The sequence below is a fragment of the Bos taurus genome, chromosome Y (genome assembly GCF_002263795.3).
Source record: "Bos taurus isolate L1 Dominette 01449 registration number 42190680 breed Hereford chromosome Y, ARS-UCD2.0, whole genome shotgun sequence".
NCBI classification, from domain to species: Eukaryota; Metazoa; Chordata; class Mammalia; order Artiodactyla; family Bovidae; genus Bos; species Bos taurus.
Genome location: NC_082638.1, coordinates 4,488,289 through 4,509,903, shown reverse-complemented (window position 1 = coordinate 4,509,903; position 21,615 = coordinate 4,488,289). Strand labels below are relative to the sequence as shown.

The following is a 21,615-nucleotide window of genomic DNA, read 5'->3' as shown; positions in this document are numbered from 1 at the left end:
CAAGGAATAAACAACAAGGCCCTGTGATATGAGAGAGTGGGAGAAGAATACACTGGTCTAACTGAGTCACCTTGCTGTACAGCAGAGATTAACACAACACTGCAAGTCAAGGATACTTCACTGACATGTATAAAAGTAAAGTCCAGAAACCTGAACGAGTATACATATAGAAGGGATAAACAACAAGCTCCTTCTACAGTTGGACCTCTACAGAGCACAGGGAACTCTTTTCAATACCCTGTGATAAAAGAGAAAGGAGAATTACAGGGCAGCAATAGAGAAACCAAGACCCTGATGCTGGGAAAGACTGAGGGTGGGAGGAGAAGGGGACGACAGAGGATGAGATGGTTGGATGGCATCCCCGACTCAATGGACATGAGTTTGAGTAAACTCCGGGAGTTGGTGATGGACAGGGAGGCCTGGCGTGCTGTGGTCCATAGGGTTGCAAAGAGTCGGACACGACTGAACAACTGAACTGAATTGAATGGAGAAATGGATATAGACAACAGACTTGTGGACACGGGGAGAAGGGAGGAGAGGGTGAGATGTATGGAGAGAGTAACATGGAAACTTACGTTACCATATTTAAAACAGATAGCCAACGGGAAGTTGCTAAATGTCTCAGGAAACTCAAACAGGTACTCTGTATCAACCTGGGGGTGAGGAGGGAGATGGGAAAGTGAAGTCGCTCAGTTGGGTCCAACTCTTCACGACCCCATGGACTGCAGCCTACCAGGCTCCTCCGTCCATGGGATTTTTCAGGCAAGAATACTGGAGTGGGGTGCCATTGCCTTCTCTGGAGGTAGATGGGAGGGAGGTTCAAAAGGGAGGGGACATATGTATACCTATGGCTGATTCATGTTGAGGTTTGACAGAAAACAGCAAAATTCTGTAAAGCAATTATCCTTCAATAAAAAAATAAATTAAATTAATAAAAAAGAGAGGATGGAAAAGTATATATATATATATATATATGTCTAACTGAGTCACTTTGCTGTACAGCAGAGATTAACACCACACTGTAAATCAAGTAAACTTCAGTAAAAGGTATAAAAATAAAGCCCGGAAATGCTAACTATTATATACAGGAGGAATAAACAGCAAGATGCTACTGTATAGACCAGGGAACGCTGTTCAGTATCCTGTGATAAGGCATAGTGGAAAAAGAATACGAAAAAGAATATATACGTATAACTGCATCATTTTGTTGTACAGCAGAAGTTAACACAACACTGGAAATCAGCTCTACTTTGTTAAAAAAATATAATAAAAAAAATGAAGCCCAGAAATGCTTACAATTATACACAGGTTGAGTACACAACAAGATCCCACTGTATTGCACATGGAACTCTATTTGATATCCTGGGATGAATCATAACGGAGAAGAATATTAAAAAAAAAAAAACAATGGACGGCCGCCTTGGTGGCTCAGACAGCATAGAATCCACCTGCAATGCAGGAGATGCGAGTTCGATCCCTGGGTCGGGAAGATCCACTGGAGAAGGAAATGGCAACCCACTCCAGTATTCGTGTCTGGAGAATGCCACAGACAGAGGAGTCTGGGTCCATCGGGGCTTCAAAGAGTAGGACATGACTAACACTTTCACTTTTTCTTTTCATACATATGTGTAACTGAATTGCCGTGCCGTAGGGCAGAAATTGACACCACCCTGTAAATCGACTCTAATACAGTAAAAAATAAGAAAATAAACATGAAGCCCAGAAATGCTAGAATATGACAACGGCTGTTACATCTCTAAGTCATGTCTAACTCTTTGCAGCCCCATGGACCGTAGCCTGCCAGGCTCCTCTATCCATGGGATTCTCCAGGCAAGAATACTGGAGTGGGTTGCCATTTCCTTCTCCAGGGGATCTTCCTGATCCACGGATTGAACCCGGGTCTTCTGCATTGCAGGCAGTTTCTTTACCAACTGAGCTACGTGTTGAGACCCTCCATGGAGGCTAAAGGGAGGTTCTCTGGCAGCAAAGAGCAGAACACACGTGGACCCCATTCACTGACTCAGTCCTCTGGGGCCACACATAACATGAACCAGAGCTGAACAACAGAGGGAGATGAAAAAATCTGAGTCATTTCAAGGTTGCTGTTTTCGGTTATTTACGGTTTTTAATTATCAAGCACAACCCGTTTCTTCACGAGCTGGGCTAATCACAGTCTTGTCTTTGATATACTGCTTTCGGGGACTTGAAGGTATTATGGCTTTATTATCAAACCCCAAATAGAGTCCCAGTAAATTACCTTCCTTTTTGTGGCATTCCGGTGACTCCAAGAGGGGAGAGGGTCACCGGGATTGATCGCCACGGAGGTTCTTTCAGGGGAGACAGGGCTGGAATAGATGCTTCTTTAAACGTTCTTCTTTATCCATTCATATACTGGCTGGGTGCCCACAAACATATTTGATTGAAATGTGTCTGCAAAGGAACAAAATACATGTAGTGTAACTGTTTGATCCATCCCGTCCACTGAACCTATTACACAACTCTGAAGCTTGAACAATTCTCTTTACCCTTTGTATTACACATACACCAAATTTTACAGAAGGAGTTTTCATCTACATTTCTTTTTCTTTTCTTTTTTTGGCTGTGCTGGGTCTTCATTGCTACTCTGGCTTTTCTCTGGTTGTGTCGAGCGGGGTCTGCTCTCTATTTGCGGGGTGTGGGCTGCTCATTGAGGTGGCTTCCCTTATTGTAAAGCCTAGACTCTAGCATTCACGAGCTTCAGGAGTTGTGTCTCCCGGGGTCTAGAACACAGGTTCAGTGGCACATGGGCTGAGTTACCCAGGGGCACGTGGGATCTTTCTGAACCAGGGCTGGAACCCATGTCTCTTGCATTGGCCCTTGGATTCTTTACCACGGAGCCCCTGGGGAAGCCCACAACCTAAGTTTCTTAAGGCAACACACACGTCTATTTATCAATAATATGATGTTTGCAAATATACAAATTCAGTATGTGTATGTGATATGCCTATCTTTCCTCTTGCTTTTCTTATACTCACATCCATGCATAATTATTCATTGGAAGGACTGATGCTGAAGCTAAAGCTCCAATACTTTGGCCACCTGATGTGAAGAACTGACTCGCTGGAAAAGACCCTGATGCTGGGAAAGACTGAGGGCAGGAGGAGAAGTGGACGACAGAGGATGAGATGGTTGGATGGCATCACCGACTCAATGGACATGAGTTTGAGTAAACTCTAGGAGTTGGTGATGGACAGGGAAGCCTGGCGTGCATGGGGCTGCAAAGAGTCAGACATGACTGAGCGACTGAACTGAACTGATAACACAGAAGAATGTGTGTCTCTGTAAGTTTAAATTTTATGTAAACACAATGCCTCAAGTTTCTTAAAGTCACACACACAACTTGATTCCTTACATATATCACATAAATGTGTGTGCATGTCTATATATACACACACATCCCATTTTCATGATTGTTAAACTCTTTACCCTTTGAGCTACTTCAGGTTCTCTGTCTGTACAATTTACTATGCAAATTTATGCTTACTTTAATGCTCTGGGTACCACAGTGACTTGCCGGGATGCTAAGTTCATTCTCAATGATTGCTTTAGGACAATCTGGTCAAGAGAGCTGGAAGGTCTCAGTGGACCCCAAGCACACCAGTAGTCTGGCGCTTCTAAAAGCATATTCTTGGTGCAGGGTTGGGGAGGCAACAGAGATGCAACTCAACGGGAAGTTAACAGAGGTTACTTTCTTGTTAAAGGGAGTGTGTGATGTGTTTGGGAAATGCTACGTTTGAAGAAAAAAAAAATGAGAGAAGTGTATCCTGGACCTGAATCATTGTGAGTGGACAAGGGGTTTGTGGATTTCAGAGGGACCATACAAGCTGCCCTACTTTTTCCAGGCTTGTGTTATCTTAGGGAATGAGAGGAGGCGACCAGCAGCCTACTTTCCGCTGCTGTCTTTCTGCTGTCTGCTTCACTGTGGTTTGCTTGGTTAGGCTAAACAGGACAAAACCTGCTTCTCTGGGCAAGGCTGGGCTAAGAGTTGCTTAGTCAGACACTGTGCTGCTGCTATTATGGGTTAACATTCAAATGGCAGGTGGAAAAAAACCAAATGTTTCTTCATTTGGTTTATTTTGGGGACTTTCGTTTTCCTTTTTTTCAAATAGTATTTATTTTTTTTTGCTGGTGGTCTCCAGGATAGATAGAGGGAGGGAGGGAGGGAGGGATGGATGGACGGATAGACAGACATAGATGGATGGATGAACAGACAGACATGGATGGATGGATGGATAGATAGATAAGACAGAACAATAGACAGATGGATAGATAGATTGGACAGATAGATACAAGGATAGAGGGATGGGTGGATACAGAGTTAGACAGATACAGGTGGATGGATTCATGGATGACAGACAGACAGATAGATATGATAGAATTGACAGATGGATAGATACGCAGACAGACATAGATGGATGGATGGATAGATAGATCAATGGATGTGGAGAAAGACATGGACAGGATGGATAGATGGGATTGATGGATGGATAGATGGATGGACATATGGATGGATGGATGATGTATGTATGTATGTATGTATGGATGGATAGATGGATGGACATATGGATGGATGGATGGATGGATGATGTATGTATGTATGTATGGATGGATAGATGGATGGACATACGGATGGATGGATGGATGATGGATGGACATATGGATGGATAGATGGATGGATAGATGGATGGACAGATGGATGGATAGATGGATGGATGGATGGATGGATGGATGATGGATGGATAGATGGATGGACATATGGATGGATGGATGAATGGATGGATGGATGGATGGATGGACATATGGATGGATGGATGAATGGATGAATGGATGGATGGATGGATGGATGGATGGATGATGGATGGATAGATGGATGGACATATGGATGGATGGATGAATGGATGGATGGATGGATGGATGATGGATGGTTGGATGGATGGATGGATGGATGGGTGATGGATGCACATATGGATGGATGGATAGATGGATTTATGAATGAATGGATGGATGGATAGATAGACAGATGGATGGATGGATAGATGGACGTATGGATGGAGAATAGATGGATGAAGGATAGATAGACGTATGGATGTATGGATGGATGGATAGAGAGATGGATGGATGGATGCATAGATAGATGGATGGATGGATGGATGAATGGATGGATGGATAGATGGATGGACAAATGGATAGGTAGATGGATAGATGTATGGATGGATGGATAGAGAGATGGATGGATGGATGGATGGATGATAGATGTGATAGAGGGATAGACAGATGGATAGATAGGTAGATAGAGAGATATGTAGAGGGATAGATGGATGGATAGAGAGATGGAGAGATGGACACACACATAGACAGAATCATGAATGCATTTGATTTTCTCATCAGTCATCTATGAGGGATGTGGTTTTGACGATCCACAGCAGAAGAAACCTCAAAAACACAGACAATATAAAAATAGATAGTTCTGCCTGTCGGTTCCTTGAGAAGAAGCAAGACACCACTCTCCCTGGACTCAACTGATTTCCTGTTTTCTTCATAAAATCATCACAAGCCAAGATTCTCATGCATCTGCTCACCACACGCACCATGGGATTTGAGGGGATCAGTGGCCAAGACCCCCTGGGAAGCCTGGGTGAAATGCAGATATTGGTTCAGGTGGGTTTGGTGGGGCCTGGGGGGTCTGCATTTTTGGCAAGGCCCCAGATGGTGCTGACGCTGCTGGTCTGTGGACCACTTCTGCTGTCTACCACTGCGAGGAGTATACAGAGCCCTCTCTGGCAGGTAGGTCATCTGGGTGGTAGTCTGATAGCAAAGACGGTCAAGAAAAATGACCTTCCTGCAAAAATACCAACTGCACCCAGGAGGAAAATACCACAAGCAGAACATGCAGCCATCCACATCAGGCATCCCTCCCAGAGCTCCCTGGGCTGGACACAAACGGATGGGTGGAGGGGAGCAGAACCATGGTCCCTACTGCCACACCAGCTATGTACGGAAGCCAGAGCTTGCTTCTTTTTTCTTTGTAGTAAAGGACTGTATTTACTAACATAGCATATTTAGTTGAGTGGGGGCTTCCAAGAAGGCTCAGTGGTCAAGAATCCGCCTGCCAATGCCAGAGATGCAAGAGATGTGGGTTCAATCCCTGGGTCGGGAAGATCCCCTGGAGGAGGAAATGGCAATCCACTCCAGTATTCTTGCCTGGACAGAGGAGCCTGGTGGGGCTACAGTCCACGGGGTCACCTAGAGTCAGACATGACTGAGCATGCATGCATGTTTACTTGAGCACCTACTATCTACCAGGCCTCACTAGGATGTGGTGGCAGAGGGGGTCTTTCTCCTGAGCTTGCTGATGGTAGGTATGGGGCTCAGACATAGCCATAGCAAACTGCCCATGTAAACAATGGAGAATCACAGCTCTGAAGTGTTAGGGTAGAGCTCAGAGATCACATGGAATATGTAAATAAGGAGATCTCGCCTTCGGGTAGATGAGAAAGGCATTCCTTTTTGTTAAAAATTTTCTCTTTATTTATTTGGCTGCTCTGAGTCTTAGTTGCAGCATGCAGGATCCTCACTACGGCATTCGAACTCTTAGCTGCTGCCTGTGGGATCTAGTTCCCTGACCAGAGATGGAACTTGGGTCCACCTACATTGCGAGCATGGACTCTTAGCCACCGGACCACCAGGGAAGTCCTGAAACCAGAGCTCTTAGTTTCCCCGCCTTGTCACAGGAGAATCCCTGCGTGGGTCCATCCTGACGCTGAACGTGATGTGGAAGCCCTTCTCCTTGGGCTGGAGGAAGCGGGGGGCAAGGCTCGTGAGCCCCCCATGGCTGGAGCAGAGCAGACTCTACAGGTGCCCACCCGCCAGGAGCCGCAGGGACCACCGGGCTCCGGTCTGCCCTGCCACCAATCTCAGCTGAGTGGTACCCACGCCTCACAGACACACGAAGACAAGGATGGGGCAGAGGGAGGTGACGGATGGCGAGACAGACGGCTCCAGCAAGCCGGCAACCAGACAGACAGACCTTAGCTCTCCAGGAGCTGTGCGACCTCGCCCAGTTCCCGTCAGCTTGCTTATCTGGCATCTCGAAGGAAAGGGTTAATTAGCAGGACACTTAACTGGGTTTTACAAGCGTGGAAGGACACGTTGTCTAAGTTGCAAAATGAGCGTGTTGTTGTCAGGAGGTGTTGTAAAAAGGAATCAGCGAAATGTTTCAGGTCTACGGGGAGCACATTCTTATTTTTTTTCTCTAATGCCTCTTGAGTCCCAGACTGAGAGCTCTTTGAATCAGGTCAAGGATTCTTGGAGTCAAGGGACATGAAGATGCTGACTGCATATGCAGGGCAGAACCTCTGAGCTGCAGCTCCGCCTTCTTGTTTCAGTAGGCTCCTGGGATCCCGTGCACATAGGACTCCTTATACGTGTGTGCATGTGTGTATGCGTAGACAGAAATACAGATAGGTGGATAGAGAGATAAATGGATAGATGGATAGTTAGAATATAGATGGATAGACAGATAGATGGATGTATGGATATAGGTGGATGATAGATAGAAGGATGGATGGACAGATTAGATGGCAGGAGGAGACCCGAGTTCAATCCCTGGGTCGGGAAGATCCCCTGGAGGAAGAAATGGCAGCCCACTCCAGTCTTCTTGCCTGGAGGATCCCCTGCACAGAGGAGCCTGGTGGGCTACTGTCCATGGGGTCCCAAGGAGTCGGACACGACTGAGCAACTGATACACCCACAGATGGTTGGATGGACAGATAAACGGATAAACAGAAGATGGATTGATGAGTAGATGGATGAAGGATGGACAGAGAGATAGGATGGATAGATGGATCGATAAATGCATAGATGGATACATAGATAGGAGATGGATGGATCGATACATGGATGGGTACATAGAGGGATCGATACATATATAGAAGGATAGGTGGATAGATAGAAGGATGGATGGATGGATAGATGGGTGGACAAACAGAAGTGTGGATGGACAGATGGATGGATGGGTGGACAGATAGTGGCTGGATCTATAGGATTGATAGATGCATGGACTGATAACCAGACATACAGGAGGTGTTTGCTACTGGCATTTAGCAGGTGGAGACAAGGAAGGCTGCTACATACCCTACAGCGCCCAGAAACAATCCTCCTGCTGCTAAAAATTATCCTATTATTTTGCCAGGGCGGCCATAACAAAGTACCATAGGCTGGACGGCTTCTAAGTAACACACTTGAGTGTGTTCTCGCCTCGTCCTGGAGGCTGGAAGTTACCGATCCAGGTGCGGGCAGGCTGGGTTCCTCCCGAGGCCTCTCTCCTGGGCGTGTCGACGGCCGTCTGCTCCCTGTGCCCCGACGTGGCCGTCCCCCTACCCCCGTGTGTGTCTGTGTGCTGACCTCCTCTTCTTATAAGGACCCCGGTCCTGCAGGATCAGGGCCCACCCTAGTGACTTCCTTTTATCTTCATCGCCCCCTCTTTAAAGATCTCCAAACACAGCCACATTCAGAGGTCCCGGACGTTCAGCCAGGACATCCACATTGAATTTGGGGGCACACAATTCAGTGCGTAATGACCTTCCTGCCCCAAATATGTACAGTGCTGAGGTGGTGGTGGTGGTGGTGGGGAACCCTGAACTCGGGGCACACAGGCAAGTGGTCTCTGCACGGTTCCCAAACCTCAACTCACCACTTCTTTCTCTGCTTCCCTTATCTGCGTGCTCCAGGCCTTGGGGCCACCTGCCCCAAGGGCCACCCCTGGTGTCATATCAGCCCACGCAGCCCCTGAGGCCAGAGGTCTGCAGCAAAACCTGCATTTCCAGTCATCAGGGTCAGCGACCTTAGCTTCAGGCACCTGCCCCTAATGACACACTCACTGCTTGAAAGGCCTGAAGGAGCGGGCTCACGCCTGTCACGTTTTCCCTGCCTTGTTCACTCTCCTGGGCTGGATGGTCTCCTAACTCTGCATGATTGGGTGGTAGCTCAAGATAGGCTGGTGGTAGGTCCCCGTAAAAACCTGCGGGGGAAACGCTCCCTGCCTGCAGGGCTGTCAGTGTGAAACCGGGTAACCAACCTGCAGTCACTCTACATAGGACAGAAGTAAGCAGACAACCTGGGTTACCGATTTTTTTAAAGAACAGAAGACGATATTCTCTGATGGACAGAACGTTTGAGTCCCCCTAAAACTCCTAGCTGGAAGCCGTAACCCCCAGTGACTAGGATTTGGAGGTGGGATCTTTGAGCGTTTACTTGTAATTTTCTATATTTTTTAAAGCTCATTTAGAGCCCTTTTTTTTTTTTTTTTTACTTTTTATTTTGCATTGGGGTATAGTGGATTAAGAAATGCTGTGACAGTTTAATTGAAGTATGTATGTCTGTCCAGTTGCTCAGACACCCATGGACTGTAGCCCGCCAGGCTCCTCTGCCCATGGAATTTTCCAGGCAAGAATACTGGGGTGGGTTAGGGTTAGCACTGTTGAATTAAAATGCTGTGTTAATTTCTGCTGTACAGCAAACTGACTCACTTATACACATGTATGAATACATTCTTTTTTCATATTCTCTTCCATGACGGTTTATCACAGGATATCGAATATAGGTCATTGGGCTATACATTTGGGCCTTGCTGTTTATCCATAGGAGTTTAGTTCTGATATCAGCTCTGACTGCAGGGTTTTCAAGGGGAAAACCAGTCCCCACAATTAGCTGCTTTGCAAAAGTCACCTTATCAACACAACAAAAGACACCTTGGAGAAGCAGTTCCCCAACACCTCTGGGGTGTCTGTCTGTTGTATCCACATCTCAACTCAATTCTGATCTGTCTACTGCGAGACAGCATTGGATCCCACAGTGTAAGGGCTCCGTCCCACCAAACTGCCCCCCACCCAACCCCACCTCTTTCAGACATCAATCAAAAGTCCACATAGTCACCTGTCCTTCCGACTGACCAGCTTGAGGCCCCAAGTTCCTCCAACCACCTCCTTGAGTTTCATTTCCTACAGTGGCTCACAGAACTCAGGAAACAAGTTACTTTCGGGTTCACTGGTTTATTATAAATGGATACAACTGTGGAACAGCCAGAGACGCACCGGGGAAGGATATGGAGGTACGTGGAAAGGACACGGAGCTCCCACACCCTCGCCAGGGAACCACTGTCCCATCACCTCCATGGGTTCACTGCGTGTTTTTATGGAGGCTTTACTATGTGGGCGTACTGATTACACCATTGGCCATGGGTGGTTGGTTCAACCTCCAGCCCCTCACCCTTCCTTGGATGCTGTGGGTGATTCTGAACCTTCTGAGGCTCTCATGAGAAAATCTATCAGGCGCTTCCCTGGTGGCTCAGTGGTAAAGAATCTGCCTGACAATGCAGGCCACACGGATTAGATCTCTGGTTTGGAAAGATCCCACATGCTGAGAAGCAACTGAGCCCGTGTGCCACAACTCCTGAGCCTGTGTTCCAGTGACCCGGAGCTGCAATTACTGAAACCCAGGTACCCTAGGGCCTGTGCTCTGCAGCAAAAGAAGCCACTGCATTGAGAAGCCTGGGCCCCACAATTAGAGAGTAGCTCCTCCTTGTCTCAACTAGAGAAAAGCTCACACAGCAACAAAGACCCAGCACAGCCAAAACTAATTAATTAAATAAAATTAAAAAAAGAAAGCAAATTGGTTCCCCTGGCAACCAGTCCCCACAATTAGCTGCTTTGCAAGAGTCACCTTATTAACACAACAAAAGACACCTTTATCTCTTTCTTCACTTAAGAAATTGCGAGGGCTCCAGGAGCTGCCTGAAATGGAATGAAGACCAAACAGGTATTTCTTATAACTCCCAGGGAAGTAATTAGATTTAGACGAGGTCACGAGGGTGGTTCAGTTCAGTTCAGTCGCTCAGTTGTGTCCGACTCTTTGCGACCCCATGGACTGCAGCACGCCAGGCCTCCCTGTCCATCACCAACTCCCGGAGTTTGCTCAAATTCACGTGCATCGAGTCAGTGATGCCATCCCACCATCTCATCCTCTGTCGTCCCCTTCTCCTCCTGCCCTCAATCTTTCCCAGCATCAGGGTTTTTCCCAAATAATGTATGTTTATGTAGATCCACACTTTACATGCATGTATGTACATAGCTTATGTACACATGGATATACTTTATGTATATTTCTATCCATCCATACATAAGGACTTTCCCTGATGGCTCAGAGACTGCTATGCAGGAAACGCAGGACCTGCTGGTTGGATACCTGGGTAGGGAAGATTCCCAGGAGTGGGGAAATTGCTCTAGTATTCTCGCCTGAAAAGTCCCATGGATAGCGGAGCCTGGCAGGCTACAGTCCAAAGGGTCACAAAAGGTTAGACACGACTGAGCGACTGAGCACGGAGCACATATAAAATACGTATTTTATGTATATAACAGATATGCTATTATATACATAAAGACATCAAAGTTCCACTCAAGACATTGGTACTTTGGGACTTCCCTGGCCGTCCCCTGGTTGAGACTTTGCCTTCCAAAGCAGGGGGCGGAGGGGGGCGGGGGCGGGTCTGATCCCTGGTCAGGAAGCTAAGATCTCACAAGCCTTGGGGCCAAAAAACCACAACATAAACAACAGAAGTGATATTGTAAGAAATTCAATAGACTTAAAAAAAATGGCCCACATAAAAAAATGGGGTTCGGGATGGGGGACACATGTACACCCGTGGCTGATTTATGTCGATGCATGGCAAAAACCATATCAATTACCCTCCAGTTAAATAAATTTTATTCTCAAAAAAAAAAAAAAAATATCAGTACTCTGATGCCTGTCTTCCATCTCCTATACTTTAAACTTTCAAGCTGCTCCCCTGTGAGTTCTCCAGCTAAAGGACTGTCAAGCATGGAACCCTTGCACCTGGAGGGGACATGCTGGCATCTCCCAAACTCACCACAAAGTCCGTCTGCTCCTGCCAGTAGCAGCCCCAGATGTTTCCTGTGTCTTGAGTCAGCAAAGCCCTTTTGGACTCGGCTCAGCCGCTGTGATGGAGGCACTGTGGTGCTCTGTATGTGTAACCTGCAGGTCGGGCCTCACCCATCAGCCTCACACTTGCTAGGAGCAGGGCAGACAGAGCTACGGAAGGAAACTGGAAGCCGCTGAGGGTCATCTGCAGGGCTGGAACTGCTTCCAAAGAAAACCTGGCTTCTACATGGCTCTCCAAATACACTCAAAGGAAACATACAGCCGGAAGAACCAAGGCAGCAAAATAAGGAAGCTGATGTAAGCTGGGGCTGTGGGCTTCCCTGATGGTCCACAGGTGAAGAGCCTGCCTTGCAACGCAAGGGACACCCGTTTGATCTCCGGTCTGGGAAGATCCCACATGTGGCGAGGCAACTAAGCTCGTGGGCCACAACTCCTGAGCCCTTGTGGTGCAACGACTGAAGCCGCCATGCCTAGAGCCCTCACTGTGCGACAAGAGAAGCCATCGCAAGCACAGCCCGTGCATTGCCACGAGAAAGTAGCTCTCCTGAAGCGATGAAGCCCCGGCACAGCCAGTAAACAAATAAATTTTTTTTAAAAAGAAACAAGGTGATACTGTATATAGAGTGGACTTCCCTGGTGGCTCAGACGGTAAAGCGTCTGCCTACAATGAGGGAAACCCGGGTTCAGTCCCTGGGGTGGGAAGATCTCCTGGAGAAGGAAATGGCAACCCACTCCAGTCTTCTTGCTTGGAAAATTCCATGGACGGAGGAGCCTGGTGGGCTACAGTCCATGGGGTCACACAGAGTTGGACACGACTGAACGACTTCACTCACATACATATATGTATATATATTCTGGGGCGATTCCAGGTGGCGCAGTGGTAAAGAATCCACCTGCCAATGCAGGAGATGCGGGTTTGATCCCTGGGTGGGAAAGATTGCCGTGCAGGAGGAAAATGGCGACCCACTCTAGAATTCTTGCCTGGAGAATTCCAAGGACAGAGGAGCCTGGCGGTCCTTGCAGTCACAAAGAGTCGGACACAGATCAGTGACTAAACAACAAGAACAAACAATACCTAATGACATGCGTAGTAACCACTTGAATAGAACACATTTTCCTGTTTTTTTTTCTAGTCGAGCTTGTGACAAAGACACATGACTCAGTTTTCTCATGGTTGTTGATATTTTGAGGTGTCTTCCATTGTGGGCAAGAGACGTTTCTGAAGGGTGTGGAAAAGAAGACTTTAAAAAAAAAAATGACCTGAGCCATGTTTTCAAGCCTTGTGGGAAAAGTTTCCTAATGTAATTCATCTGCAACTGCACTACCCTGAGATTTTGCCCGCTTAGCCTCCGTGAAAGGGGAACTCCCCTCTGCCAGCGCATCCATTTCCTGTAAGTGAACAAACTGGATTGTGTGCCGAGACGTGCCCAGGGTTGCAGTGGCTGAAACGGGGCAAGGGGGACCCTCCAAGTATCTCTGTGCCAGGGTATTGAGAGGGTAACAGGCAGGAAAGCCAGGGGTCTCCAAATGGAGGAAATAGCCTGCAAGTGTCAGACATTTTTATCTCTCTTAAGCAGCAGGAGGAAACAAACTAGCAATATTTTTTCCTTCTCTATACACATTTAAGGGAGGTTTCTCTTAAAACACTGTGTTGCCATAATGACACCTGGTTTCGCCTGAAGTTAGCTATTCTTGAGCCTAGAGATAACCAATGCCTTTTTCTTATGGAAATGTTTGTCTTAAGCTATGCTAATGTGCTATGCCTTTACCCCAAACTCTGTCTCCAAGTCGGTTCCGCCTCTTGGCCCAGAACCTACTCTACAAACCAGTATGTTATACTCAGATATTGTTCCCCTAATCTATGTAAATGAAACTATTTGTATGGTGGTCTGCCCTTCTTCAAGATTCAAGTTAATCATTTTATGGCCCAGGATAAACCATTTGGTGCCAAAATTATCCCAAAATGCATCTTATGGGTGAGGGGCCTGGTGCCATTCTGAATTTTCAGACATTCCTTTCTTTCATTAACAGACTGCTAGTGACTATATAACATCCAGCTGAAGACTAGCAGGGGGGTACTCTTTCTGCCCCCTCCTGATGCCTATGTCAGAAGCTTTCTCTATCTCCTTTATACTTTAATAAAACTTTATTACACAAAAGCTCTGAGCGATCAAGCCTCGTCTTTGGCCCCGGATTGAATTCTCCTCCGGGGGCCAAGAATCCTGGTGTATTCGCGTGATTCAACAACAACCTTTCAGTATCTCACGCCTTCATCACCTGCATCTGTGTCTGCTTATTTTTGCAGCGAATCGTCACAAAGCGTCCAAACCCAGGCAACTCTGTCAGCACCTTCTAAGGAGCCCCCTTTCCCTAACACAGAGCTTTCCTCTAGCTCCCGCCTTACCCTTGCTGTTTCCAATTCTTAACCCTGGCACTGGAGCTTTTTTCTTTTTTCCTTTCCCTTTTGAAAACACTCCTTTTGTCTAAGGAATCAACAAAGTTGTTACAACCAGAGAAGTGTCCATTTACATTTCTAAAAATGGAAAGAAGCTGAGCAAGAATTCTAAAGGGTCCAACAGCTGAGCCTGGGCAGACAGGAGGCCCCCAATATTTATGGAATAACTGTGTTCCAGGTTGAATTGTGTGCCCCTCAAAAAAAAAACAAAACAAAAAAAAAACAAAACATAAAAACCCTGCATAGGAGGGACTTCTCTGGTGGTCCACTGGCTAAGACTCCCTGCCTCAATGCATGGGACCTGGGTTTGATCCCTAGGTGAGAAGGATCCCCTGAAAGAAGGAAACGGCAACCCGCTCCAGTGTTCTTGCCTGGAGAATCCCACGGACAGAGGTCGAGCCTGTCGGGCTACAGTCCTCGGGATCACAGAGTCAGACACGACTGAAGGGACTGAGCATGCGTGCACACAGGAAACTAGATTCTGTCCGCTGGAAACTCACATGCTGCAACTAAAAAAAACAAGATGCCACAACGAAGACTGAAGATCCCACAGGCTGCAACGGAGACCCAGAAGAGCCAAATAAATAAATATAATACATATAAAAAAAATAATAGTGTAGGAGTCCTGACCACCAGTACCTCAGTGTGACCTTACCCGAAGAGAAGGTCTTAAAAAAAAAAAGGTCTTGACATAGGTAATTAAATGAGAACGTGGTCATGAGTCTGGGTGGCAATCCTGGATGACTGGTGTCCTTATAAAAAGGGGAATGTGGACATGGAAACAGATGCACGGACAGAAGGTAAGATGACGAGATAAAGAGATAAGACGGCTGTGTAGGAGCCAAGGAGAGAGGCCTGGCACCAACTCTTTCCTCAGAAGGCGTTAACCCTGTCCAGCCTCTGATCCCGGACTTTTGGCCTTCAGAACTGGGAGGCACTGACTTCATGTGGTGGCATCTACCCACTCTGTGGTCCTTCCATACGGCAGCCTAGCACATTTGGAGGAGGAGGAAACGGCAACCCACTCCAGTATTCTTGCCTAGAGAATCCTGTGGACAGAGGAGCCTGGTGGGCTGCTGTCTATGGAGTTGCACAGAGTCGGACACAACTGAATCGACTGAGCAGCAGCAGCGCATTTGGGGCAGAGTCTGCTCACTAACTGGCTGATGAACTGCCCTCTCTGAGGTCCAGCGTCCTCAACAGGAAATCATGATTGGATGAAACCAGGGAACGTTTTGTCACAGCCACAGCTTGACAAAAAGACATAAGTTAACTGAGCATATTCTATTTGCCACTTCCAACTGCCTGCCCAGTCCATGGGGTCGCAAAGAGTCGGACATGACAGTGACTAAACTGAACAGCTTGCCCTGGCTTGCATCATGTAACGCTTTTGTTTCATGCACACAGAAAGGCAGGCACAGAGGTTTAATGCTGATATGTGCTAAACTAAGCTGTCTGAGTGCCCAGTTGACACACTTCACCAGAAATACAACACTCACATTTTAAAGTCTCTGCAGCTTTCTTATTTCTGCCTCTTTAAAGATCCTATCTTTATGTTTAAACATGCATTTGAAAATGCAGTCAGTCCTCTCCTGACTCCTTGCAACTCCATGCACTGTAGCCTGCCAGGCTCCTCTGTCTGTGAACTTCTCCAGACCTGAATACTGGAGTGGGTAGCCATTCCCTTCTCCAGGGGAATCTTCCCAACCTAGGGATCGAACCCAGGTCTCCCCCATTGCAGGCGGATTCTTAACCATCTGAGCCACCCTGGAAGCCCATTTGCCAACATCCATTTACAACACCAGCTAACAATAATAGAAATGGGTTGGGGGAAGGTATTTCTGAGAGTGGGAAGGAAAAAAAAAAAGAAATGCTGCTTTTCAGCTTGCCTTCAGACAGTTTGGGGCGGGGAGGGGAATAAAACTCAGTAATCAAAGCAGATGAGATACACAAGGCAAAAACGGGCAAGGCATTTAACATGTCTTATTCTGGCTCTTTACCAACTGAGCTACCAGGGAAGCCTCAGAGTCCCTTGGACAGCAAGGAGCTCCAACCAGTCCATCCTAAAGGAAATAAGTCCTGAATATTCATCGTAAGGGCAGATGCTGAAGCTGAAGCTACAATCTTTTGGCCACCTGATTCGAAAAACTGACTCACTGGAAAAGACCATGATGCTAGGAAAGATTGAAGGTGGGAGAAGGGGACGACAGAGGATAAGGTGGTTGGATGGCATCACCCACTCCGTGGACATGTTTGAGTAAGGGCTTCCCTCGGAGCTCAGTCGGTAAAGAATCTGCCTGCGGTGCAAGAGACTGGGGTTCAATCCCTGGCTTGGGACGATCCCCTGGAGAAGGAAATGGTAACCCACTCCAGTACCCTTGCCTGGAAAATCCCATGGACCAAGGAGCCTGGTGGGCTGCAGTCCATGGGGTCGCCAAGAGTCGGGCACGACTGAGAAACTAACAACTTTGACAACACACTTTTGGAGTAAGCTTCGGGAGTTGGTGATGGACAGGGAAGCCTGGCTGTCCTGCAGTCCATGAGGGTCGCAGTGAGTCGGGACACGACTGAGCGACTGAACTGAACCGAACCGATGCCGGCTCTCTGCTATCAGACTTCGGCTGCGGAATCGCTCCGGGAGATGCACCAGCCAGGGTTGCTCGGCGATACAGGCGCTCAAGGAGGGGGACCCGCCGCGCCATTGCTCACGCTTCCTGCCAAAGCCGAGGTGGCGGGGTGGGGGCGGCTATAAACTGAAAGGGAAACTTGCCAAGAGTTTGGGGACAGGCGCTCCGGGGCCCGGGCCGAAGTCCCCGCGGGGGCGACACCATGACTAAGGCCACCCTGCTGCCCATGAACTTGCTGGCTCTGAAGAGAGAAGCACTTCAAGCGCGGTCGAACCTCTGTGCCCTCCCTCCCTGCCTCCCTCTTCAGGCGCGTTCCAAATTCGAGCTGTACGCGCTGACCCCTGGACTAGCGACGCGGCGGCCCGTTTTCACGGGTGAGAAGTGACCCGGGTGGGTGGACGCGGACAGGAGGCCCAGGGCGCGTCTCGGGAGCTTTGCGAGGAGGCCGGCCGCCGGCACACGCCGAGGAGCTGTGTGGCTCAGAGCGCGCGCTTTCCGAGTGGACCGCGCGAGGAGGCGAGAGGCGCGCGTGTGCAGAGCGGCTGCCGGCGCAAGGGGCTGGCCGCAGCGCGCGTGCGCGGGAGCAGCTTCGGGGGCGCGGGCGAGAGGAGGAGGAGGAGGAGGAGGAGGAGGAGGAGGCTCGGGACCGCGCGTGCGCAGAAGGGCTCGGGATGCGCGCGCGCCAGGCCAGAGCGCGCGTACGTGCGGGAGCAGCCCTTGGCGGGAGGATGGGGGCACCGGCGCGAGGAGGCTGCCCGGGGGCCGCGCGTGCGCAGAACGGCTCGGGACGCGCGGGGCAGGCCGGGAGCGCGCCTGCCGGCGCCTCCTCCCCGCCCTCCCTCTCCCCCCGCCCACCCCGCGAGTCGGCAGAGAAATGGCGGCGCCCGTACCCCTTCCGCGTCCCGTCACCCACCTGCTTTTTGACATGGACGGCCTCCTTCTGGGTGGGTAGCCTGCGGCCGCCTCCCGCCAGAGCTGTCTGGGGATTGGCGGGACGGGAAACGCAGGCCCTCAGCGCCGGGGTCGGGGGGCCACGACGGAGCGGTGTGAGGAGACCCCTCGGTCACCTCAGGCGGGTCGCCCGCCCGGGGCTGCAGCGTAGACGGCTCCCGGGCACTTCCGGCGGCCGCGCCGCGCTTGGGGGGCCGGCGCGCTCAGGGACCCCCGCGCTGGCTGTGGAGTTTCTTGGTGAGGTCCCCCACCCCGCACCCCAGAGGCCGCGAGCGCTGCGCGCAGCCACCCAGCCTCAGTTGCCCTGTCTGCGCCCCGAGCTCCCAGGGGCCCTGCCGGGGCTCTGCCCTCTGAGGTGCACGCACCTGGTTGGTAGCATCTTACAGGCAGGACATGGTCCTCCATCCGCCGATGTGGGGGTGTGGGGGGCGGGCGCGGGGGCCTCTGCCGACGTCTGCAAGCGTTTGGGGGTGACCTAGCCGGAAGGCGGGAGTGCCATGCAAGCGGGGTTGCTGCTGAAACGCTCTCCGCAGTGCAAGGGACCGCGCCACGGCCACTGCAAACGCTCCTGACCCCCAGTGTCTTGTGCTGAGGAGGAGGTGATGGTAGTGATGGAGCCCTGCTCAGAGGTCCGGCTGGGCCGAGGGACTCCCAGCACGGACATCCGAGCGGGCAGCCTCTTTGCAGTGCGGTGCCCGGGTCCCCACCCCGCCGCTGCCCAATCAGAATCTGCACTTATTTAACCCAAGTGTCGGAAAGTTGGAGATGCATACAGCGCCCAGGGTTTGGAGTGGTTTAGCAATCCCGCGCACCCCCTCCGAACTTGTCCTGCAGTGGCTTGGTGGTAGGTGTGACCTCCACCAACCGAAACGGAATTCAAGCAGGATTCATAGAAAGCACTCACTTTTTATAACTCAAGAGCCCGCTAACTGCCCTGAGTGCAGCCTACGGCTTGGGCCATTTTTTCCATAACGGTGCCAAGTGTTACACGACGTTAGGGCCTGCGTGTTCCTGACCTCAGTCTCCAGAATGTTTCACAGAACTGTAAAAATGTGTGCATACTTTATGTAGACTACTGATTTGGTGGAGGTGTGTGTACTTTTAATGTGTGTGTGGTAGTCATTCAGCCGTCTCCGACTCTGCAACTCCATGGACTGTAGCCTGCCAGGCTCCCTGTGTCTATGGAGCTTCTCCAGGCAAGAACACTGGAGTGGGTTGCCATTTCCTTCTCCAGGGGAATCTTCCCTGTCCAGGGGTCGCACCCCAGTCTCCTGCATTGCAAGCAGATTCTTTAGCGTCTGAACCACCAGGTAAGACTTTCATGTACTTTAATGCTTCCTCTCGTAAAATCCTGCAATGTGGGAGAAAATATTTATGTTGACTAACTGAAAGGAAAAGCTTGCACAGCTCAGAGAGATAAAGTGACTTGCCCAAGGTCACACAGCTAATAAGGAACAGAGCTGAGAAATGGTTACAGATCAATCTAGTTCTAAATAAAAGTGCTGCGCTCAGCTTAATGAGAGTGAGTGTGACCTTGCCCCTCTGATCATGTAACTCGGTTCAATAATGGGGCTGTTTTTTTAAAGGCACACAAAAACCAGTCTCTTATTTCTTTTCACGGACCCAGGGCTTCCCAGGTGGCTCAGCAATAAAGAATCCGCCTGCAGTGCAGGAGACTCATGAGATGTGGGTTGGATCCCTGGGTGGGGAAGATCCCCTGGAGGAACGTATGGCATACCCACCCTGAGCAATCCCATGGAGAGAGGAGCCTGGCGGACTACAGCCCGTGGGGTTGCAAACAGTCAGATGTGACTAAGCAACTTAGCACATAGCATAGCACAGAACTGTAAACCAGTGAATTCCTAAGGGAGAAAAATAAGTTCCTGTCGAGGTCACTGACTGGATGGAATAGTGTATGTGGCCACTAAACCTGATGTGACTCAATTTCAAAAAGGCCTCTGGGATTCATAAGTATAGTTTGTGGACATGGGTTTTCCTGCCCAGGTGGTCAAGGTAAATTGTCAAATAAATGCTTTACCCTCTAATGAAAGGTCTAGAGAACATGTTTTGGGAGTCTCATGAATTTTAATGCAGACTGAGGTGTCTCATTAAAGTTAAATTTATTAAACTTGTAAATGAGCTTGGTGCTTCATCCCCAGTCAAGACACACATACGTGTTCCCTGGAGCCATGAATGTGACTTCTGTGGTGGTAATTGCAGGGGTTATCAACCAGGGGCTTCCCTGGTGGCTCAGCTGGTAAAGAATCTGCCTGCAGTGTGGGGGACCTGGGTTCAATCCCTGGATTGGGAAGATCCCCTGGAGAAGGGAAAGGCTATCCACTCCAGTATTCTGGCCTGGAGAATCCCGTGGACTGTATAGTCCCTGGGTTCGCAAAGACTCAGACACGACTGAGCAACTTTCAGTTATCAGTCAGTCTCCACTTCACTAGTTAAGGCAAGTTGAGTGGTTTGTCAAGCATTGGACTGGCAGTTGTGTTACCCAATCCTCTGAACAAGTCAGAGAAGCAAAGATTAGTGGCCTTTGGGAACATAAGACCCAACTCTTTCCCTCCCTTTTACGTCATCCTGCCCTGACTCTTCCTGGAGGTGGTAAGGCCTTGCAGAACTTTCTCAGAAATGCGCCTTTGGTTATTCTGTTACTTTTTACAAAACGTCTGGAATAAAACACCAGTTTCCAGAATGCAATATTTTACTTCCTTTAATCTGCTTGATTATACCTGTTCTAGGGCACCCCATTTCAGTACTCTTGCCTGGAAAATCCCATGGATGGAGGAGCCTGGAAAGCTGCAGTCCATGGGTTCGATGAGGGTCGGACACGACTGAGTGACTTCACTTTCACGCATTGGAGAAGGAAATGGCAACCCACTCCAGTGTTCTTGCCTGGAGAATCCCAGGGACGGGGGAGCCTGGTGGGCTGCCGTCTGTGGGGTCCCACAGAATCGGACAGGACTGAAGTGACTTAGCAGCAGCAGCAGGGCTTCCCTAGTGGCCCAATCAGTAAAGAATCTGTTTGCAATGTGGGGGACCTGTGTTCGATCCCTGAGTTGGGAAGGTCCCTTAGAAGAGGGCATAGCAACCCACTCCAGTATTCTTGTCTGGAGAATCCCCATGGACAGAGGAGCCTGGTGGGCTGCAGTCCATGGGGTTGCAGAGTCGGACACGACTGACCAACGAAGCACATACCTGTTCTAATTTTCAAGGGCCTGACTTCAGTTTGTCTGTTGTTTGCATAACAGTGCGTCATCAGTTAATAATAAGTTCTTTTTTGGTCTGCCCGCTTTTCAGAATTCCAAATGCATTTTCCCAGGAAGTTCTGTTTGTTTGTGTTAGCCCCAGTACTTGAATTTTCCAAGAAGTGGATCAGAAAACAGTGAGTTGGGTGAGGAATTCTTAGAGAAGGGCGAAGCTTGTGGACAATGAGGAAGTCTGGAGATTGTTACAGGAATGCTGACAAGAACACCAGGGTTACTTTCTAGTGCTTTTGAAGTGTTTGCTGCTGTTGTCTTTTCAATCTTTGGAATTTGATTTTTGTTGACACAGGTAACAATTATCTGTGAGCTAGGTAGT

The 21,615-nt window shown here is 49.1% G+C and overlaps 2 protein-coding genes across 3 annotated transcripts in view; one reads left to right on the top strand and one right to left on the bottom strand.

The window, feature by feature from the left end:
- The window catches only part of STS (steroid sulfatase), a 163,315-nt gene extending 144,632 nt beyond the window's left edge, over positions 1–18,683 (bottom strand). The window contains exons 1-2 of one of the 2 annotated variants that reach the window (XM_024987847.2): positions 18,393–18,683; positions 2,258–2,430 (exon numbers count right to left, since the gene is read on the bottom strand). In XM_024987847.2, the coding sequence (XP_024843615.2) occupies positions 2,258–2,274 (17 nt within the window). In that variant the 5' untranslated portion in view covers positions 2,275–2,430; positions 18,393–18,683. Of the gene's footprint in view, positions 1–2,257; positions 2,431–11,962; positions 17,572–18,392 lie in introns of those variants that run through there. The other variant, XM_024987848.2, reaches the window with a different exon arrangement.
- PUDP (pseudouridine 5'-phosphatase) overlaps positions 17,930–21,615 on the top strand; it is a 67,057-nt gene continuing 63,371 nt past the window's right edge. Inside the window, 1 exon segment of the mRNA NM_001046595.2 lies at positions 17,930–18,020. Coding sequence (NP_001040060.1) covers positions 17,951–18,020 — 70 coding nt within the window. The 5' untranslated portion in view covers positions 17,930–17,950.